Source organism: Echiichthys vipera, assembly GCF_963691815.1.
Source record: "Echiichthys vipera genome assembly, chromosome: 20".
Lineage (NCBI taxonomy): Eukaryota > Metazoa > Chordata > Actinopteri > Perciformes > Trachinidae > Echiichthys > Echiichthys vipera.
Window position 1 is genome coordinate 25,341,699 of NC_139845.1, and position 19,682 is coordinate 25,361,380.

General features: G+C 45.8%; 1 protein-coding gene across 1 annotated transcript; it reads right to left on the reverse strand.

Annotated features, from left to right (window-relative positions):
* Positions 1–6,460: 6,460 nt before the first annotated feature.
* On the reverse strand, positions 6,461–18,356 carry rergla (RERG/RAS-like a; the record flags this gene model as incomplete). Its single annotated transcript, XM_083935663.1, has 5 exons — positions 6,461–6,746; positions 7,135–7,277; positions 14,763–14,836; positions 18,092–18,148; positions 18,305–18,356. The coding sequence occupies 5 exons, from the start codon at positions 18,354–18,356 to the stop codon at positions 6,461–6,463; spliced, it is 612 nt and encodes a 203-aa protein (XP_083791789.1).
* Between the last annotated feature and the right edge of the window lie 1,326 nt (positions 18,357–19,682).

The following is a 19,682-nucleotide window of genomic DNA, read 5'->3' on the forward strand; positions in this document are numbered from 1 at the left end:
TGGAGATCCCACTCTGGCCGTGTTGCATTGTTAAAGGCCACATTGTAAGTCCATGGCTGGACTCTCCCCACTGACCCACTGCTACCACGTTAGCAGCATTTCTTCCTGTGTCATATTGCGCCTTGCTTTGTCAGGCAAGCATGTTTCGAATGTACGACCCCAAGTCACAAAAACAATCCTAAATGTGGCGGAGGGAAAAGCCCAGTGATTGCCCCCTGAGAAGCAGTCAAAGGTCATCAAAACAACTGCAAACGGGGTAAATCGGAGTAAAAAGCACAATATTGTCCCGTGAAAAGCAGTCCAAGGTAACCTGGAATGGGAAAAGTAACATTACTTCAAGCCCACACTCAGCTACAGTCCTTTGCTGCTTGTAGAGAGCAGTGGGAAAAAGCTTACAGCACCTGGTATTCCCAGGCGGTCTCCCATCCAAGTACTGACCAGGCCCGACCCTGCTTAGCTTCCGAGATCAGACGAGATCGGGCGTGTTCAGGGTGGTATGGCCGTAAGCAATTTCTGCACCCACAAAGGGGCTTTTTAAAGATGCCCTGACACCACCTTTCCTTGTTGCCCTGTCTCTGCAGGGGACAGCCGTGGCTTGCTGGGAACACAGCGACTCCTATGGCGGTGGAGATCCCACTCTGGCCGTGTTGCATTGTTAAAGGCCACGTTGTAAGTCCATGGCTGGACTCTCCCCACTGACCCACTGCTACCACGTTAGCAGCATTTCTTCCTGTGTCATATTGCGCCTTGCTTTGTCAGGCAAGCATGTTTCGAATGTACGACCCCAAGTCACAAAAACAATCCTAAATGTGGCGGAGGGAAAAGCCCAGTGATTGCCCCCTGAGAAGCAGTCAAAGGTCATCAAAACAACTGCAAACGGGGTAAATCGGAGTAAAAAGCACAATATTGTCCCGTGAAAAGCAGTCCAAGGTAACCTGGAATGGGAAAAGTAACATTACTTCAAGCCCACACTCAGCTACAGTCCTTTGCTGCTTGTAGAGAGCAGTGGGAAAAAGCTTACAGCACCTGGTATTCCCAGGCGGTCTCCCATCCAAGTACTGACCAGGCCCGACCCTGCTTAGCTTCCGAGATCAGACGAGATCGGGCGTGTTCAGGGTGGTATGGCCGTAAGCAATTTCTGCACCCACAAAGGGGCTTTTTAAAGATGCCCTGACACCACCTTTCCTTGTTGCCCTGTCTCTGCAGGGGACAGCCGTGGCTTGCTGGGAACACAGCGACTCCTATGGCGGTGGAGATCCCACTCTGGCCGTGTTGCATTGTTAAAGGCCACGTTGTAAGTCCATGGCTGGACTCTCCCCACTGACCCACTGCTACCACGTTAGCAGCATTTCTTCCTGTGTCATATTGCGCCTTGCTTTGTCAGGCAAGCATGTTTCGAATGTACGACCCCAAGTCACAAAAACAATCCTAAATGTGGCGGAGGGAAAAGCCCAGTGATTGCCCCCTGAGAAGCAGTCAAAGGTCATCAAAACAACTGCAAACGGGGTAAATCGGAGTAAAAAGCACAATATTGTCCCGTGAAAAGCAGTCCAAGGTAACCTGGAATGGGAAAAGTAACATTACTTCAAGCCCACACTCAGCTACAGTCCTTTGCTGCTTGTAGAGAGCAGTGGGAAAAAGCTTACAGCACCTGGTATTCCCAGGCGGTCTCCCATCCAAGTACTGACCAGGCCCGACCCTGCTTAGCTTCCGAGATCAGACGAGATCGGGCGTGTTCAGGGTGGTATGGCCGTAAGCAATTTCTGCACCCACAAAGGGGCTTTTTAAAGATGCCCTGACACCACCTTTCCTTGTTGCCCTGTCTCTGCAGGGGACAGCCGTGGCTTGCTGGGAACACAGCGACTCCTATGGCGGTGGAGATCCCACTCTGGCCGTGTTGCATTGTTAAAGGCCACGTTGTAAATCCATGGCTGGACTCTCCCCACTGACCCACTGCTACCACGTTAGCAGCATTTCTTCCTGTGTCATATTGCGCCTTGCTTTGTCAGGCAAGCATGTTTCGAATGTACGACCCCAAGTCACAAAAACAATCCTAAATGTGGCGGAGGGAAAAGCCCAGTGATTGCCCCCTGAGAAGCAGTCAAAGGTCATCAAAACAACTGCAAACGGGGTAAATCGGAGTAAAAAGCACAATATTGTCCCGTGAAAAGCAGTCCAAGGTAACCTGGAATGGGAAAAGTAACATTACTTCAAGCCCACACTCAGCTACAGTCCTTTGCTGCTTGTAGAGAGCAGTGGGAAAAAGCTTACAGCACCTGGTATTCCCAGGCGGTCTCCCATCCAAGTACTGACCAGGCCCGACCCTGCTTAGCTTCCGAGATCAGACGAGATCGGGCGTGTTCAGGGTGGTATGGCCGTAAGCAATTTCTGCACCCACAAAGGGGCTTTTTAAAGATGCCCTGACACCACCTTTCCTTGTTGCCCTGTCTCTGCAGGGGACAGCCGTGGCTTGCTGGGAACACAGCGACTCCTATGGCGGTGGAGATCCCACTCTGGCCGTGTTGCATTGTTAAAGGCCACGTTGTAAATCCATGGCTGGACTCTCCCCACTGACCCACTGCTACCACGTTAGCAGCATTTCTTCCTGTGTCATATTGCGCCTTGCTTTGTCAGGCAAGCATGTTTCGAATGTACGACCCCAAGTCACAAAAACAATCCTAAATGTGGCGGAGGGAAAAGCCCAGTGATTGCCCCCTGAGAAGCAGTCAAAGGTCATCAAAACAACTGCAAACGGGGTAAATCGGAGTAAAAAGCACAATATTGTCCCGTGAAAAGCAGTCCAAGGTAACCTGGAATGGGAAAAGTAACATTACTTCAAGCCCACACTCAGCTACAGTCCTTTGCTGCTTGTAGAGAGCAGTGGGAAAAAGCTTACAGCACCTGGTATTCCCAGGCGGTCTCCCATCCAAGTACTGACCAGGCCCGACCCTGCTTAGCTTCCGAGATCAGACGAGATCGGGCGTGTTCAGGGTGGTATGGCCGTAAGCAATTTCTGCATCCACAAAGGGGCTTTTTAAAGATGCCCTGACACCACCTTTCCTGGTTGCCCTGTCTCTACAGGGGACAGCCGTGGCTTGCTGGGAACACAGCGACTCCTATGGCGGTGGAGATCCCACTCTGGCCGTGTTGCATTGTTAAAGGCCACATTGTAAGTCCATGGCTGGACTCTCCCCACTGACCCACTGCTACCACGTTAGCAGCATTTCTTCCTGTGTCATATTGCGCCTTGCTTTGTCAGGCAAGCATGTTTCGAATGTACGACCCCAAGTCACAAAAACAATCCTTAATGTGGCGGAGGGAAAAGCCCAGTGATTGCCCCCTGAGAAGCAGTCAAAGGTCATCAAAACAACTGCAAACGGGGTAAATCGGAGTAAAAAGCACAATATTGTCCCGTGAAAAGCAGTCCAAGGTAACCTGGAATGGGAAAAGTAACATTACTTCAAGCCCACACTCAGCTACAGTCCTTTGCTGCTTGTAGAGAGCAGTGGGAAAAAGCTTACAGCACCTGGTATTCCCAGGCGGTCTCCCATCCAAGTACTGACCAGGCCCGACCCTGCTTAGCTTCCGAGATCAGACGAGATCGGGCGTGTTCAGGGTGGTATGGCCGTAAGCAATTTCTGCACCCACAAAGGGGCTGTTTAAAGATGCCCTGACACCACCTTTCCTTGTTGCCCTGTCTCTGCAGGGGACAGCCGTGGCTTGCTGGGAACACAGCGACTCCTATGGCGGTGGAGATCCCACTCTGGCCGTGTTGCATTGTTAAAGGCCACATTGTAAGTCCATGGCTGGACTCTCCCCACTGACCCACTGCTACCACGTTAGCAGCATTTCTTCCTGTGTCATATTGCGCCTTGCTTTGTCAGGCAAGCATGTTTCGAATGTACGACCCCAAGTCACAAAAACAATCCTAAATGTGGCGGAGGGAAAAGCCCAGTGATTGCCCCCTGAGAAGCAGTCAAAGGTCATCAAAACAACTGCAAACGGGGTAAATCGGAGTAAAAAGCACAATATTGTCCCGTGAAAAGCAGTCCAAGGTAACCTGGAATGGGAAAAGTAACATTACTTCAAGCCCACACTCAGCTACAGTCCTTTGCTGCTTGTAGAGAGCAGTGGGAAAAAGCTTACAGCACCTGGTATTCCCAGGCGGTCTCCCATCCAAGTACTGACCAGGCCCGACCCTACTTAGTTTCCGAGATCAGACGAGATCGGGCGTGTTCAGGGTGGTATGGCCGTAAGCAATTTCTGCACCCACAAAGGGGCTGTTCAAAGATGCCCTGACACCACCTTTCCTTGTTGCCCTGTCTCTACAGGGGACAGCCGTGGCTTGCTGGGAACACAGCGACTCCTATGGCGGTGGAGATCCCACTCTGGCCGTGTTGCATTGTTAAAGGCCACATTGTAAGTCCATGGCTGGACTCTCCCCACTGACCCACTGCTACCACGTTAGCAGCATTTCTTCCTGTGTCATATTGCGCCTTGCTTTGTCAGGCCAGCATGTTTCGAATGTACGACCCCAAGTCACAAAAACAATCCTTAATGTGGCGGAGGGAAAAGCCCAGTGATTGCCCCCTGAGAAGCAGTCAAAGGTCATCAAAACAACTGCAAACGGGGTAAATCGGAGTAAAAAGCACAATATTGTCCCGTGAAAAGCAGTCCAAGGTAACCTGGAATGGGAAAAGTAACATTACTTCAAGCCCACACTCAGCTACAGTCCTTTGCTGCTTGTAGAGAGCAGTGGGAAAAAGCTTACAGCACCTGGTATTCCCAGGCGGTCTCCCATCCAAGTACTGACCAGGCCCGACCCTGCTTAGCATCCGAGATCAGACGAGATCGGGCGTGTTCAGGGTGGTATGGCCGTAAGCAATTTCTGCACCCACACAGGGGCTTTTTAAAGACACCACCTTTCGTTATTGCCCTGTCTCTACAGGTGACCCACTACTACTATGTAAGCAGCATCTGTGGCTGGACTTGAAGAGTGCAGTCCATCAACTCCAACAGTTTCTGCAGGAAGAACGGGGAAATATTTCCCAATCTAGGTGCACAAAGAGAGACATATCCAAACAGACTGATGGCTGAAATTAAAGCAAAAGGTGCCTACATAAAGTATTACATCTGAGGACTCATGACTTCTTTATGTGTCCAACCCTGCTATACTAGTTTTTCATTTTTTTAAATAATTTTCAGAAATAAAAAAAAAGAAGAAAATCACTTGAATGTTGTAAGTTGTAAGGTTGTTAATTGTGTAAATCACACTGGAAAAGATATATTTTTTCACGTTATTTTGTTTCAGGTTGTAAAACCAAAAAAGTGACTATTTCAAAAGGGTATCATGACTTTCTAGAAGCACTGTAGATATAGATATGTACACAGTATATATAGATAGATTCCAAGCCTGAAATGAAATGTTTGCACTTACAATTTTTTTCTATTCATTGTACTTGATTTGTGTTTTTTATGGCAACAATGTTAATAAAATGATCAAATGTATTCAGTGGCACTCATAATTTCTTATTAACTTATTTTCACTGGAAATAAATTGTCTCGTTGAAATTCTGATTGGCTGGTTTCTGGTAAAGCCATTTTGATCAAAAAGTACATTTAGAACCCTGCTTAATAGCATTTTCATTTAGGTCAGTTTTGGTTAAATAAAGGCACACTTTGAACTGATTGGTTCTCTACGCCATCGTCTCTATCAGTGTGTGAAAAAGTGACATGCAGCTCCACTGCACCAGTCCCCACCCCAGCACAGCCTCTGACACAGAAGCTGTGTCCAAAATCAGTCCATCATTCACTCACTCACTAGTCCCCTTATAGTGTTTATTAAAAAGTGCATTATCATTATATAGGGAATGGCTGTATCAGGATGTGCCTCCCAAAAAGGTTCAAATGATTTTTAAGATTAGTGGAGGAAAGCAGCAAGCAGGTTCACACTGTGCATGCTGTATGCTGCTGTTATATCACACTGACAACACTTTATTTATTTATTTATATATTTGTTTGTTTCAGGCATGTCAGTTAGATAAATCATCATCACACATTACCTTGGTTTACAATTCCCCTGACCGAAAGGGAAAGTCCTGCCCCCGTTACCCACAGAATACAACATCTTCATCATACCATTTTTCTTGTGTCCTTTGACATAACATGCTTCAACAGAATCACAGTGTAGCAGCTTGCCGTAGTATCCATCATCTGCACATTCTTGTTACATGTTATATATACGGTATATATAAAAAAAAAGAAAAGAGTAAAATAAATCAGGGAAAGCAAACACAAAAGTTCAGAAAAAAGAAGAAAACATCCTGCTTACGCACTAGCTGACCTTTGCCTCGTACTTTATACATATAGACTTCAGTTGAATCAACACCAAACACGATCAAAGGTACAAAGCCGAGCCACCGGTCCAGCCTTGACTGACAGTTGTCCTTGATCTGACACTTCACACTGATTTCCTCCTCTTGCCGAACACGTTGTTGATGAGTTTGGCCATGGACTTGGAGCCGCTGGGGCGTCTCCTGCGCTCCTTGGCCTTGCTGCACAGGCTAGTGTTTTGCACCATCTTGAAGAATATGAGCTCCACCTCCCGGTGGTGCTCGGCTGCTGACAGCTCATAGAACTGGCAGTGGAACTCCTCAGCCAGACTCTGAGCTTCTTCACGCCGCACCTCTCTCATGTGGCACAGGTCCTGTTTGTTGCCCACCAAGAATATGAGTGAGTCTACGTTCCTGTGGGTCAAAAAGAAGAGCAGGGTCACATGACCAGTGGATCACTCTTGTTTGGTTAAATACAATTTTATTTACAGTGCCAAATTATAACAAAAGTTATCTCAGGACACTTTACAGAGTAGGTATAGACCACACTCGATGACTTATTTATGATTTACAGAGACCCAACTATTCCCCCGTAGAGTACGGGGGCAACGAAAACCTTCCCTATAACAGACAGGAACGTGGAACAGACCCAGCTCTATGGAGGACGGACATCTGTCTGCACCGGTTAGGGAGGAAGAAAAGGAAAGAGAAAGAGAGAAAAGACAGAGACAAAGACAGACAGAGACACACTTCCAGAGATGCATAGTCATCATTGTTATATAACAGGGATCTTAGTCACTACCTTTTCACACTTCCCAGCTCTCTGATGAGGTGCACTGTGGTTTTGGCAGTGAGGAAGGAGGAGCGGTCACTGATATCGTAGACCACAATAAAACCATCAGCCCAGTGGATCTGGTCGTTCACACTAGACTTACCCTCACAAGCCTGAAAAACAGAAAATACACTTGGGTGAGAGGAACCGAGACGGGACCCCAGCACAGAGTCTCGAGTCTCAAGCATCCTCCCAGACCAGAGCAAGCAGGCTCATCACATCCCCCGACACCTTAACCCCATCCATTCATCCAACAATCAATATTAACATCATCAAATTTTAATAAATGTTCAAACAGCTATCGTTGTGGCGTGGTCCTTGCTGGTGAAACCATTTCCGGGTCCAAAGGCTCCGTTGAAACAAAAAGACAGACAGAAAGACACAACGGCTGAAAATGTGAAAAATTACGATGGCCTCTTTCGTCAGTTAGACATCTTTTTCATCGATAAGAAAGAGTTAAAATGACAATTACATGTTTTTTTAAATCTTAGATCTGTTCAAACAACGGGGAACACAGCACTGCGGAGTTGGAGAGATACGAGGCTTGGACCGGCCTGGTTCCCGGAAATCATATTTTGAAAAGGTGTTACGTCACGACTTAACAGCCGGATAGAAAACAGAAAAGGACACAAGGCAGTCGGAGTGAATGACAGGCTGGAGGTGTGAACAAAGCCTTCAGGGTCTGTGGTGGTGAACTAGTGCTGTAACTGAGATTAATGGACCTGACACTGAAGTGAGGCTGGAGGAGGGGGTTCAGCTGAGGACGCCACATGCTTCACTGGCTCTGCAAACCCTGATGCATCGCACTGACTCTGATACACTCATCAGGCCTTGATTTAATCACACAAGAACAACATGAAGTGCAAAGCAGTCAGCACACAGACTGCACCGAGAACAAACTATTTCACATACACAGCACAATACTGAAATCCGTGAAATTTTGACCCATCCTAAGCATACAACAATAATAATACCACAATTACATTACAATAAAAGCACACACACACACACACACACACACACACACACACACACACACACACACACACACACACACACACACACACACACACACACACACACACACACACACACACACACACACACACACACACACACACACACACACACACACACACACACACACACACACACACACACACACACACACACACACACACACACACACACACACACACACACACACACACACACACACACACACACACACACACACACACACACACACACACACACACACACATATATATATATATCCAGCTGGTCCAGAACTCAGCAGCCGGGCTTCTCACTGGTATTAACAGACGACGTCACATCCCTCCAATTTTAGCCTCACTTCACTGGCTCCATGTACGTTTTAGAATTGATTTTAAGATTTTACTGATCACTTTTAAGGCTCGTCTAGGTCAAGCCCCAGAATACCTTTCAGACATGCTGACCCCATACAAGCCTGCTCGCAGCTATAGATCCGCAGGCGGGTCTCTCTTAACTGTTCCAAACCAGAGGGGACTGTGTGTGAGTATCTCGGCCTTGGAACGACCTGCCCACAGAGAGAAGGCTCAATCATTGTCCTCTTTTCAATCACTTCTTGAAACTCATCTTATAGACTTTCCTTCCTGTGATGTCATCTTTTTAATTTTTTATTATTATTTTTTGTTTATACTGTATATATATATATATATATAGTGTATTTTAATTTGCTCTATACAAATAGAGTTAATATATATACATATACCTATGAAATCCATCCATCCTGTTCATGCCTGAAGTCTCTAGTTTGTGGTTGTAAAGTTTTATGAGGCTGTGATTATCCTCAAGGTCACAACAGCTCAGTTTAGACGCAGAATGCTCTCAACTTTGGAGCGTTATTCATCCTCCCTCCTGACAAGCCAGCATGACATGTTGCTACCAGGGGATTCTTCAGATTGTCCAGTCTCATATTAAACCAAGAACTTCAATTAGCTTTAAAATGGAACCTGCTGCTGAAGACAGTAATCCCGCCCTGGTTTTCTAGGTCTAGAAGGAGGAGCTCAGGCCACACTTAGGCTCATAAGAGATTAAACACTCATTGGAGGCCTGGAAACCAAGCTAATCTGCCAAACTCATGTTTGTTCTGGTAGAAAGGTGTGGCCATCCTTCTATACAGACAGATGTCCAGTCGTCCTGGCCCTGTGTAGACCAATCACAACTAGGGATGCAGCGATGCATCTTTTTCAGCCTTGATACAGAAACCTGGGCTCTGCATATCAGTGGATACTCCATACCGATCCGATCCCACTGTTGAATTAATCGAGCGTTCACCGATGAGACTAAAGGCATCAGGCTTCACTTAAACATCACTTCCCTAACTTTGTAAAACAAAATGTAACTATGAACACACCGATAGAAATGTACTGAATTATTGTTTATTTATTAATTTATTTGTTATTTCCAACATCAAACATTGTGCTCCTTCTTATATAGCTATTACTCCATCACTGTAAACAAAACATAATATAACATAACAAAATAGACACATAAAATAAACAAATATGATTCCTTTGTTATTCAAATAAACGACTGTGCACTGGCTTAAACTTCTTCTAAAATGAAAATGACACACAGTTATATTTGAACCAGAGACTAAAGTAACTTCAAGAACAAACAGGAATGAAAGTGATTTGTAAACATTAGTGCAAACAGGAATATAAAATCGAGCATCTGAACCTGATAACAAAGTAACTTCAGTAACAATGTGCTGCTCATTTAAGAGAGTTGGCAGAGTTCTTACGGTGCAGTGTTGTTTGTCCCCTCACACCTGCCGTAGTTGTTGTGTTGTGTTAAGACAAAGCTATGGTTTTATTTTTCTCAGTCTATATCTAATTCACTATTCATTAACTCATAAATGATTAATGTCTATATCTATTTAGCGTGTGTAAGTAAGCAGCTAGATTTGATTTGAATAAGTAACAATTCCACTGGGGAAACCTATCAAAACTGCGGAAAAACATGAACAGGCGAAAGCCCGTTTGTGGTATTTTCAATGTTGAGTTAGCATTCATGCTAATTGTCGTTTTTCGTAACTATTAAAAAAGAGATAATCGTAGCACAGGTTTTTTTTACCTCTCACCTTATCGTGGTGGAGAGGTTTGTGTGTCCCTGTGAACCTGAGGGCTGTGTTGTCTGGAGCCTAGAGCTCCTGGTAGGGTCTCCCATGGCAAAGTGGTCTCAGGCGAGGGGCCGGACTAAGAATGGTTCACAAAGACTCAATGGACAAACAAGGAAGAGGAAGAGAGACCCTGCCCGGAGGAAGCCCGGGGCCCCGGCGAGCGCCTGGTGGCCGGGTTTGCCACGGAGCCCGTCTGGGTACAGCCCAAAAAAGTGACGTGGCATCTCCCTCCTCTCCACTTGGGTCGGGTGCGCTAGACACGGGCAGCAGAAGCTGGCTCTTGGGACGTGGAATGTCACCTCTCTGTCGGGGAAGGAGCCGGAGCTTGTGCGGGAGGTAGAGCGCTACCAGTTAGATCTGGTGGGGCTTACCTCCACACACAGTCTCGGTTCTGGAACCGTACTCCTGGATAGGGGTTGGACCCAATTCTTCTCTGGAGTTTCCCAGGGTGTGAGGCGCCGGGCGGGTGTGGGGATACTCACAAACCCCTGGCTGAGCGCAGCGGTGTTGGAGTTCACCCCGTGGACGAGAGGGTCGCCTCCTTATGCCTGCGGGTGGTAGGGGGGAAAACTCTGACTGTTGTTTGTGCATATGCACTGAACAGCAGTTCAGAGTATTCGGCCTTCTTGGAGACCCTGAATGGAGTCCTGCATGGGGCTCCGGTAGGGGACTCCATAGTTCTGCTGGGAGACTTCAACGCCCACGTGGGCAATGATGGAGACACCTGGAGAAGCGTGATTGTGAGGAACGGCCTCCCTGATCTAAATCCGAGTGGTCGTCAGTTATTAGACTTCTGTGCTAGTCACGGATTATCTATAACTAACACCATGTTCGAACATAAGGATGCTCATAAGTGTACGTGGTACCAGAGCACCCTAAGCCAAAGGTCGATGATCGATTTTGTGATCGTATCATCTGATCTGAGGCCGTATGTTTTAGAGACTTGAGTGAAGAGAGGGGCAGAGCTGTCAACTGATTACCATCTGGTGATGAGGTGGATCAGACGATGGGGGAAGATTCTGGACAGACCAGGTAAACCCAAACGAGTAGTGCGGGTGAACTGGGAACGTCTGGAGGTGGCCCCTGTCCGAGAGATCTTCAACTCACACCTCCGGCGGAGCTTTTCTGGCATCCCTGTGGAGGTTGGGGGCATTGAACAGGAGTGGGCAATGTTCAAAGCTTCCATTGCCGAAGCTGCAGCAGTGAGCTGTGACCTCAAGGTCTTAGGTGCCTCAAGGGACGCTAACCCTCGAACACCGTGGTGGACACCGGTGGTCAGGGAAGCTGTCCGACTGAAGAAGGAGGCCTTCCGGGATATGCTATCCCAGAAGACTCCGGAGGCAGTTGCAAGGTACCACCAGGCCAGAAGGGCTGCAGCATCTGCTGTGTCAGAGGCAAAGCAGCGGGTGTGGGAGGAGTTCGGAGAAGTCATGGAGAAGGACTTTCGGGCGGCACCAAGGTGCTTCTGGAAAACCATTCGACATCTAAGGAGGGGGAAACGGGGAAACCTTCCAAGCTGTTTACAGTAAGGACGAGACGCTGGTGACCTCAGCCGATGAGGTAATTGGGCGGTGGAAGGAGCACTTTGAGGAACTCCTTAATCCGACTAACACGCCCTTTTTTGTAGAGGCAGAGCTGGAGGCTGATGGGGAATCATTGTCAATATCCCTGGCGGAAGTCACTGAGGGAGTCAAACAACTCCACAGTGGCAAAGCCCGAAGGGGTTGATGAGATTCGTCCAGAAATGGTGAAAGCTTTGGGTTTGGAGGGGCTGTCTTGGTTGACACGTCTCTTCAACATTGCGTTGAAGTCTGGGACAGTGCCAAGGGAGTGGCAGACTGGGGTGGTGGTTCCTCTTTTTAAAAAGGGGGACCAGAGGGTGTGTGCCAATTACAGGGGTATCACACTACTCAGCCTCCCTGGTAAAGTCTACTCCAAGATGCTGGAAAGGAGGGTTCGTCCTATAGTCGAACCTCAGATTGAAGAGGAACAATGTGGATTCCGTCCTGGACGTGGAACAACGGACCAGCTCTTCATTCTCGCAAGGATCCTGGAGGGGGCCTGGGAGTATGTTCATCCAGTCTACATGTGTTTTTGTCACCAATCCTGTTCGTGATTTTCATGGACAGGAAATCGAGGCGTAGTCGTGGTGGGGAGGGGTTGCAGTTCGGTGGGCTGAGGATCTCGTCTCTGCTTTTCGCAGATGATGTGGTCCTGATGGCATCGTCGGTCAGTGACCTTCAGCACTCACTGGATCGGTTCGCAGCCGAGTGTGAAATGGCTGGGATGAGGATCAGCACCTCTAAATCTGAGGCCATGGCTCTCAGCAGGAAACCGGTGGATTGCCTTCTCCAGGTAGGGAATGAGTTCTTACCCCAAGTGAAAGTGTTCAAGTACCTCGGGATCATGTTCACGAGTGAGGGGACGATGGAGCGTGAGTTTGGCCAGGGGCAGTGTTGCAGTCGCTCTAACGCAACATTGTGACGAAAAGAGAGCTGAGCCGGAAGGCAAAGCTCTCGATCTAAGGGTCAATCTTCGTTCCTACCCTCACCTATGGTCATGAAATCTGGGTCATGACCGAAAGAACGGGGTCGCGGGTACAAGCGGCTGAAATGGGTTTTCTCAGGAGGGTGGCTGGAGTCTCACTTAGAGAGAGGATGAGAAGTTCAGCCATCTGTGAGGAACTCGGAGTAGAGCCGCTGCTCCTTTGCGTTGAAAGGAGCCAGTTGAGGAGGTTCGGGCATCTAGTAAGGATGCCCCCAGGGCGCCTCCCTAGGGAGGTGTTCCAGGCACGTCCAGCTGGGAGGTGGTCTCGGGGAAGACCCAGGACCAGGTGGAGAGATTATATCTCCACACTTGCCAGGGAATGCCTCGGGGTACCCCAGTTAGAGCTGGTTAATGTGGCACGGGAAAGGGAAGTTTGGGGTCCCCTGCTAAAGCTGCTGCCCCCGCGACCCGACCCTAGATAAGCGAATGAAGATGAGAGATGATGAGAGATGAGAGGTTTTTTTTCCAGTGCTGTGAACACATTTCTGTATTTCAGTTTACTAAACTAGGTGAAATCCCTTCATACGGCTGAGTCTTTGCTCCATGTTGTTGCTGGTGTTGGCTGTGAGTCAACAGACACGCCGGTGTAAAATTATCCCATGGGTCATTTTTTGCAAATTCGGTCATCACATAAGCCATCGAGACAATTTTCTTCATGAATGAACGATTAACGGAGAAATCCAGTAGAGTTGCTACAACACCGGCAGTGGCCGGCTGTTAGCTAACAGTGATTAGCTCGGGGCAGCACAATGAAGGAATTCAAACGTCTTTTTTAACCACAAATACTGCTCAAAATAACACCAAACCTCTGCAGCAGCATGAGAAGAGTCCCTAAACAGAAAACAAAACACCAACAGCGTAGTTAGTGAAGCCAGAGTTTATTTAAAGGGTGTTTTAAAGACTTACCTACTGGCCCCTGTACCAGCTCCTCTCATAGTAAAGTCCATTCAAGTGGATTACCAAAGTCAATCCCAAAGGAAGGAGCCCATTGGTGCTTTGTTTTCTGTGTAGGGACTCTTCTCATGCTGCTGCAGAGGTTTGATGTTATTTTGAGCAGTATTAGTTGTTAGAAAAGATGTTTTTAATGCCTTCACAGTACTGCCCTGAGCTAATCAATGTTAGCCACGTCCGGCTGTTAGCAACTCTCCTGGATTTCTCTGTTAATCGTTCATACACACAAAAAAATGGTCTCGATGGCTTATTTGATGACCAAATTTGCTGTAAAATGACCCTGGGATGATTTTACACCGCAATTTCACTTTAAGAGATTCTGTGTAAGTGATTAGCAGCAGTTGGCCACTGAACAGAACCCTGAGGAGCACCTTGGGGTGCAGTGTTGTGCTCAAGGACACTTTGTCATGTGGGGAGTAGGAGCCCGGGATCACAACACCAACCTTGTGATTAAAGGATGACCCGGTCTACCTCTGAGCCACAGCCGACCCATTTTAGTCCATGTACTTGTTACAGCGCAAAGTGCAAAAAGGCTGTGTGAAGTGGAATATATACATGAATACACTCAGCCAATCACATCACACTTCATAGCTCATAATGATGGACATACCACGGCATTCGACATTTGTGGGTTTTTATATATGTGTGTGTATATGTGACATCATGAGACTTCATAGTGTATCCAGGTGAGGTTGCATTCTCCTTATGTTACCTAATAAATGGCTACATTCACTGCTAAAACCAGAGGGCCACGAGCAGACCTCCTTTGGTTCCTGGGCTATCTGTGTCGACTTAATAGATATAAAACCTCAGTCACATTAGGTGATGATAAAAGGCACAGGTGGATATGCTGTGCAGTATTAAGTCCTGTGCCACATCTTGTTTGTGAAAAGATGCAATAATAATCCCGATAACATCTTATTATCCTCACCTGAGAGCATGGGTCATAGAGCTCCAGATTCATCTGCTTCCCATCCACAGACAAACGCTTTCTATAAATGCACTCTGCGGAAGAAATAGAAAAGACAGCAGCAAGAGAATGAGACATAAATCATGAGACTCTTCAACTCTTTTGTGTTGGATATCTGTGCACAGAGAAGACTGTTTGCTAGCGTTAGCTGAGAGCTTAAAGGAAACTCCTGATTTTATACAGTCGATGCTGAGGACTTCCCCATGTGGACATAGTAGGACATGTGTCAGCTTTTCAAATGAAATGTTATTACATCTGTGAACTTGAGGCTGAAAATAGATATCATATATAGTGATATTTGAGGTGAATTGTAAAGTTGTTTTACGTTTGTTCAATTGGCTGGATTCTGTTTGTGAAATGGAAAATGTATTCTTACCATCATAAATTACATACATTGTTGTTCTCATTTGGAATATCTGTAGCTCATAAAACACATTTTCCACCAATATTGAGATATTCTGTCGCTAAGCGTGCACGTTCCTTTCACCCCCACACAGTATCTTTGCTTCACTCTCTGAAAGTGCAGGGTAGGAACAAGCTCAAATGAAACTGGATTATTCTCCGGGAAACAATGGCCTATTGAGCCACTATCAGAGACTAATGTGAGTCATTCCTGTCGCAGGTCAGGCAGCCTTTCAAGGAGGCCGCAGAACGTTATCATACAGCAAGGCTCCTCACACCAGGTGGCCAATAACAATCTTCACAAACATCACCTAATCAATAGATATCCAGCCCATAGTAAGCTACATGCATTAAACGGAAGCTACACCATCTGTAGTTAAAGCCTTGGCTGCTGGCTTCACCATGAAGTGTGTAACATAAAAGAGTGTATACAAGAAGATAAGAGGGCTTGGAGAGGAAGTAATGCAGCTAGACAAACACGGTACAGAAACTAGAAAGCAGCCAAACAAGGGCTGGGCGATACGACGATTTTAGAGGATGACGGATTAGAACGTGTTGACGATCTGCCAAAGCAGAGAGATCGTAGTATTGTCCTAAACAGTCTGCTGAGAGTGGGACAGTGAGGAGTCCAGCTACAGCGCAGCAGCAGAGGAAACAGGTTTGCAAAATTGCACATCTGATTCAAACCTGTTCAGAAAGGTCCTTTGGCCTAAATGCTGTGCTCTATATTTTCTCTTTTAAGGCTGTGTTTTTACATAAGGAAACACTGTGGTTGCTCTGTTCAGTAACTTGCAAAATAATTAAAAAGCAATGTAAAAAAAAAACGTGATAAAATCATGATCGTGATTTTACTTTAAACTATTGTGATATGATATTTTCAATACTATCCAGCTGCAGCGCCAGAGCACAAGCCCCTCACTTGACACAAGCCCCTTGTTTGACGGAAGTGACGCATAAGTTGTTTTTTTAAATTTATTGAAAAAGTACAAAGTATTTGGGAAAGGGAAATTCTTTTTTAAACCTCTCAATTATTTTCCAAGCAGTATCCTCAAATTCCCACGCATCAAAGATTGCTAGTTAGCTCGTAGTTAGCAACACTATCAACATAGCAAAGCTTACGTTGTTTTTAAACGTCTCAATTATTTTCCAAGCAGTGACAGCAGTATCCTCAAATTCCCACGAATCAAAGATCGCTAGTAAGCTCGAAGTTAGCAACAATATCAAGATAGCAAAGCTTACGTTGTTTTTAAACATCTCAATTATTTTCCAAGCAGTGACAGCAGTATCCTCAAATTCCCACGAATCAAAGATTGCTAGTTAGCTCGAAGTTAGCAACATTATCAAGATAGCAAAGCTTACGTTGTTTTTAAACATCTCAATTATTTTCCAAGCAGTGACAGCAGTATCCTCAAATTCCCACGAATCAAAGATTGCTAGTTAGCTCGAAGTTAGCAACATTATCAAGATAGCAAAGCTTACGTTGTTTTTAAACATCTAAATTATTTTCCAAGCAGTGACAGCAGTATCCTCAAATTCCCACGAATCAAAGATTGCTAGTTAGCTCGTAGTTAGCAACACTATCAACATAGCAAAGCTTACGTTGTTTTTAAACATCTCAATTATTTTCCAAGCAGTGACAGCAGTATCCTCAAATTCCCACGAATCAAAGATTGCTAGTTAGCTCGTAGTTAGCAACACTATCAGCATAGCAAAGCTTACGTTGTTTTTAAACGTCTCAATTATTTTCCAAGCAGTGACAGCAGTATCCTCAAATTCCCACGAATCAAAGATTGCTAGTTAGCTCGTAGTTAGCAAAACTATCAACATAGCAAAGCTTACGTTGTTTTTAAACGTCTCAATTATTTTCCAAGCAGTGACAGCAGTATCCTCAAATTCCCACGAATCAAAGATTGCTAGTTAGCTCGAAGTTAGCAACATTATCAAGATAGCAAAGCTTACGTTGTTTTTAAACATCTCAATTATTTTCCAATCAGTGACAGCAGTATCCTCAAATTCCCACGAATCAAAGATTGCTAGTTAGCTCGTAGTTAGCAACACTATCAACATAGCAAAGCTTACGTTGTTTTTAAACGTCTCAATTATCTCCATCATTTTACAAACAGTGACAGCGAGTATCCTCAAATTCCCGCCTACTTTCTGATATCATACGTCACTTCCGTCAAGCCAGGGGCTTGTGTCAAGTGAGGGACTTGTGTCAAGTGAGAGGCTTGTGCTCCGGGACTGCAGCTGGATGCTACTCGATATTTTAGCCATATTGCCCACTCCTAAGCCATACACAAACCAAAGCTTTTTACGTGATGTGGAACATATGCTGATAGAAAAGCAGGACAGGGAGAGAGATCAACCCAACACCTGTGAATCCCTGACCATGAACTATCCAAGCAAAGAAAGACAAAACAATATTATGAAGCAAAAAAATCGTTTTTAATCTCAATACCCACCACTTAAAATAAAAAAATAAAAAAGTAAAATAGTGCAATACATGCAAATATAAATATGGGGCATTTAGAAGTGCAGCTAGATCAGGGTGCCTGACATTGAGTTAGAATGTGTGTATGTACAAAGGGGAAGTGCATGATTGTTTGAAGATGAGCACACACTCTCTAACTCTCCGCTGACAAACTGCAGGTCTGTGCAGCTGCAGACACACTTCCTTACTACTCACAGGAACCACATTTGATATGTCGCTGGAGAGCCCAGAGATGGAATATGTGCTTGGGTTTGGGAATAAGCATCCTGTTGCAGGATTCACTGAAAAGTCTCATTCTTTGTCACACGTTGGTTTTTACAGGTTTACAGGTGTAATGACATCCTGTGTTTAACTGTGAAGGTTAGTCCACTAATGTCGATGCACAAGACACACTGACCTGAGGAGGACGCGTACTCGCCAATAAAGCGCCTGGTGAGGAACCGGACGATGAGAGCTACACACACACACACGCGCACACCCACACACACACACGCACACGCACACGCACACGCACACACACACACACACACACACACATATAAGTTAGCTGGATCAGAAGTGGTCCCTTGTTTATCTCCACAGTCAGACACGTGCTCCGTAGCTCTCCTACCTGACTTCCCGACCCCTCCACTGCCCAGCACAGCAATCTTGATCTCATTCATGTTCGCGGTAGAAACTGTCTAGACTCCGATACCCTGCAGAGACGGCCCTGAAACATCACGCTTTAAAGAGCCAAGGAGGGAGACAGCTGGGTCCGTCCGGGGGGCGGCACCGGAGGAGGCTGGAGCAGGGGGCGTTTCCACCCATAGGCCGCGCCCCCTCGCCGCTGAAACCAAAGGAGGGAGTACTCAATTTATAAAAATAAATCTGATTACATTTGAGGAAATACAAGACATATTTCCATATTTATTGAAAGAATGATGACAGAAAGATGTGAAAAAGATGCAGTGAGTGTGTGTGAGACAGAGAGAGAGACGGTTAATCCACCCTCATTTAACCTCAGGTGGACAAAGCCTTGGCTATTTGTTTTGTTTCACTGAGCTAAACTAAAACGACAGAATATTAAGGACAGAGAAAGGGATGGTTGTCATAGTTGTGCATTACCTGCTGATTCAGTGAGGTAGAATAAATGTGTGGGGATGTCACCTCTGGACACTGAGTGGCTCCTTTACCCACTTTTCCTCCAGTAAACTAGACAAACATTCCCTACCTCTTTGATTTTTTTCCAAAGAATGTTGCAGAACGATGATCGTAATATATCTGTCTGCCTGACTAACTTTAGCCACTGCAGGAGGTAGTCAAAGCCGGCCGTTTGTTTTCACCAGAATGGCGGAGGAGAAACCAAAGGAGAAGGCCTCAGTGTTAAAACAGAATATTGAAACATCAATATATTTTTGTTGTTTTTATTTGGGAGACTTTGCAACAAACGTCGGTTCACTAAAACACTAAAACCATATGTTGGCGCAGGATGGTTAAACAGTATGTGCGCTATTTCGCACAGAAGGTTCAGAGACAGTTCAGAACGAGTTATATGGACTGTAGATTGTGGAAAACGTGTTGCTTGTGACAATTTGATGTTAGCAGGTGTGTTGTTGTGCTGAAAGTTACATTTTTTTCAGAGATAGTCTATTTTTCTCTCCAGTACGCTGTACCGTAGCGGCTTATCGCCAAAGCAATTTCAGTCAAAAGCAACTGGACTTGGTTATTTGTCTAGGAAGATGTTTCACCTCCCATCCAAGAGACTTCATCAGTTCATGTACGCATCTGACCAGACTGGGACTGGTCCAACTATCTGGTGTGGAGATCCAGGTATTTAACCTCTCACAAGGCCGATGATGTCACTGGAACCCTTTGTGCCACTGAATTGTTTTTTATTTGTTCATTGTTATTAAATAAATAATTTTGCATTGGCTTAAACTTCTTTAAAACTTCTTCTAAAATTAAAATGAAATACAGCATCTGAACCTGATAACAGTAACAGTAACTAA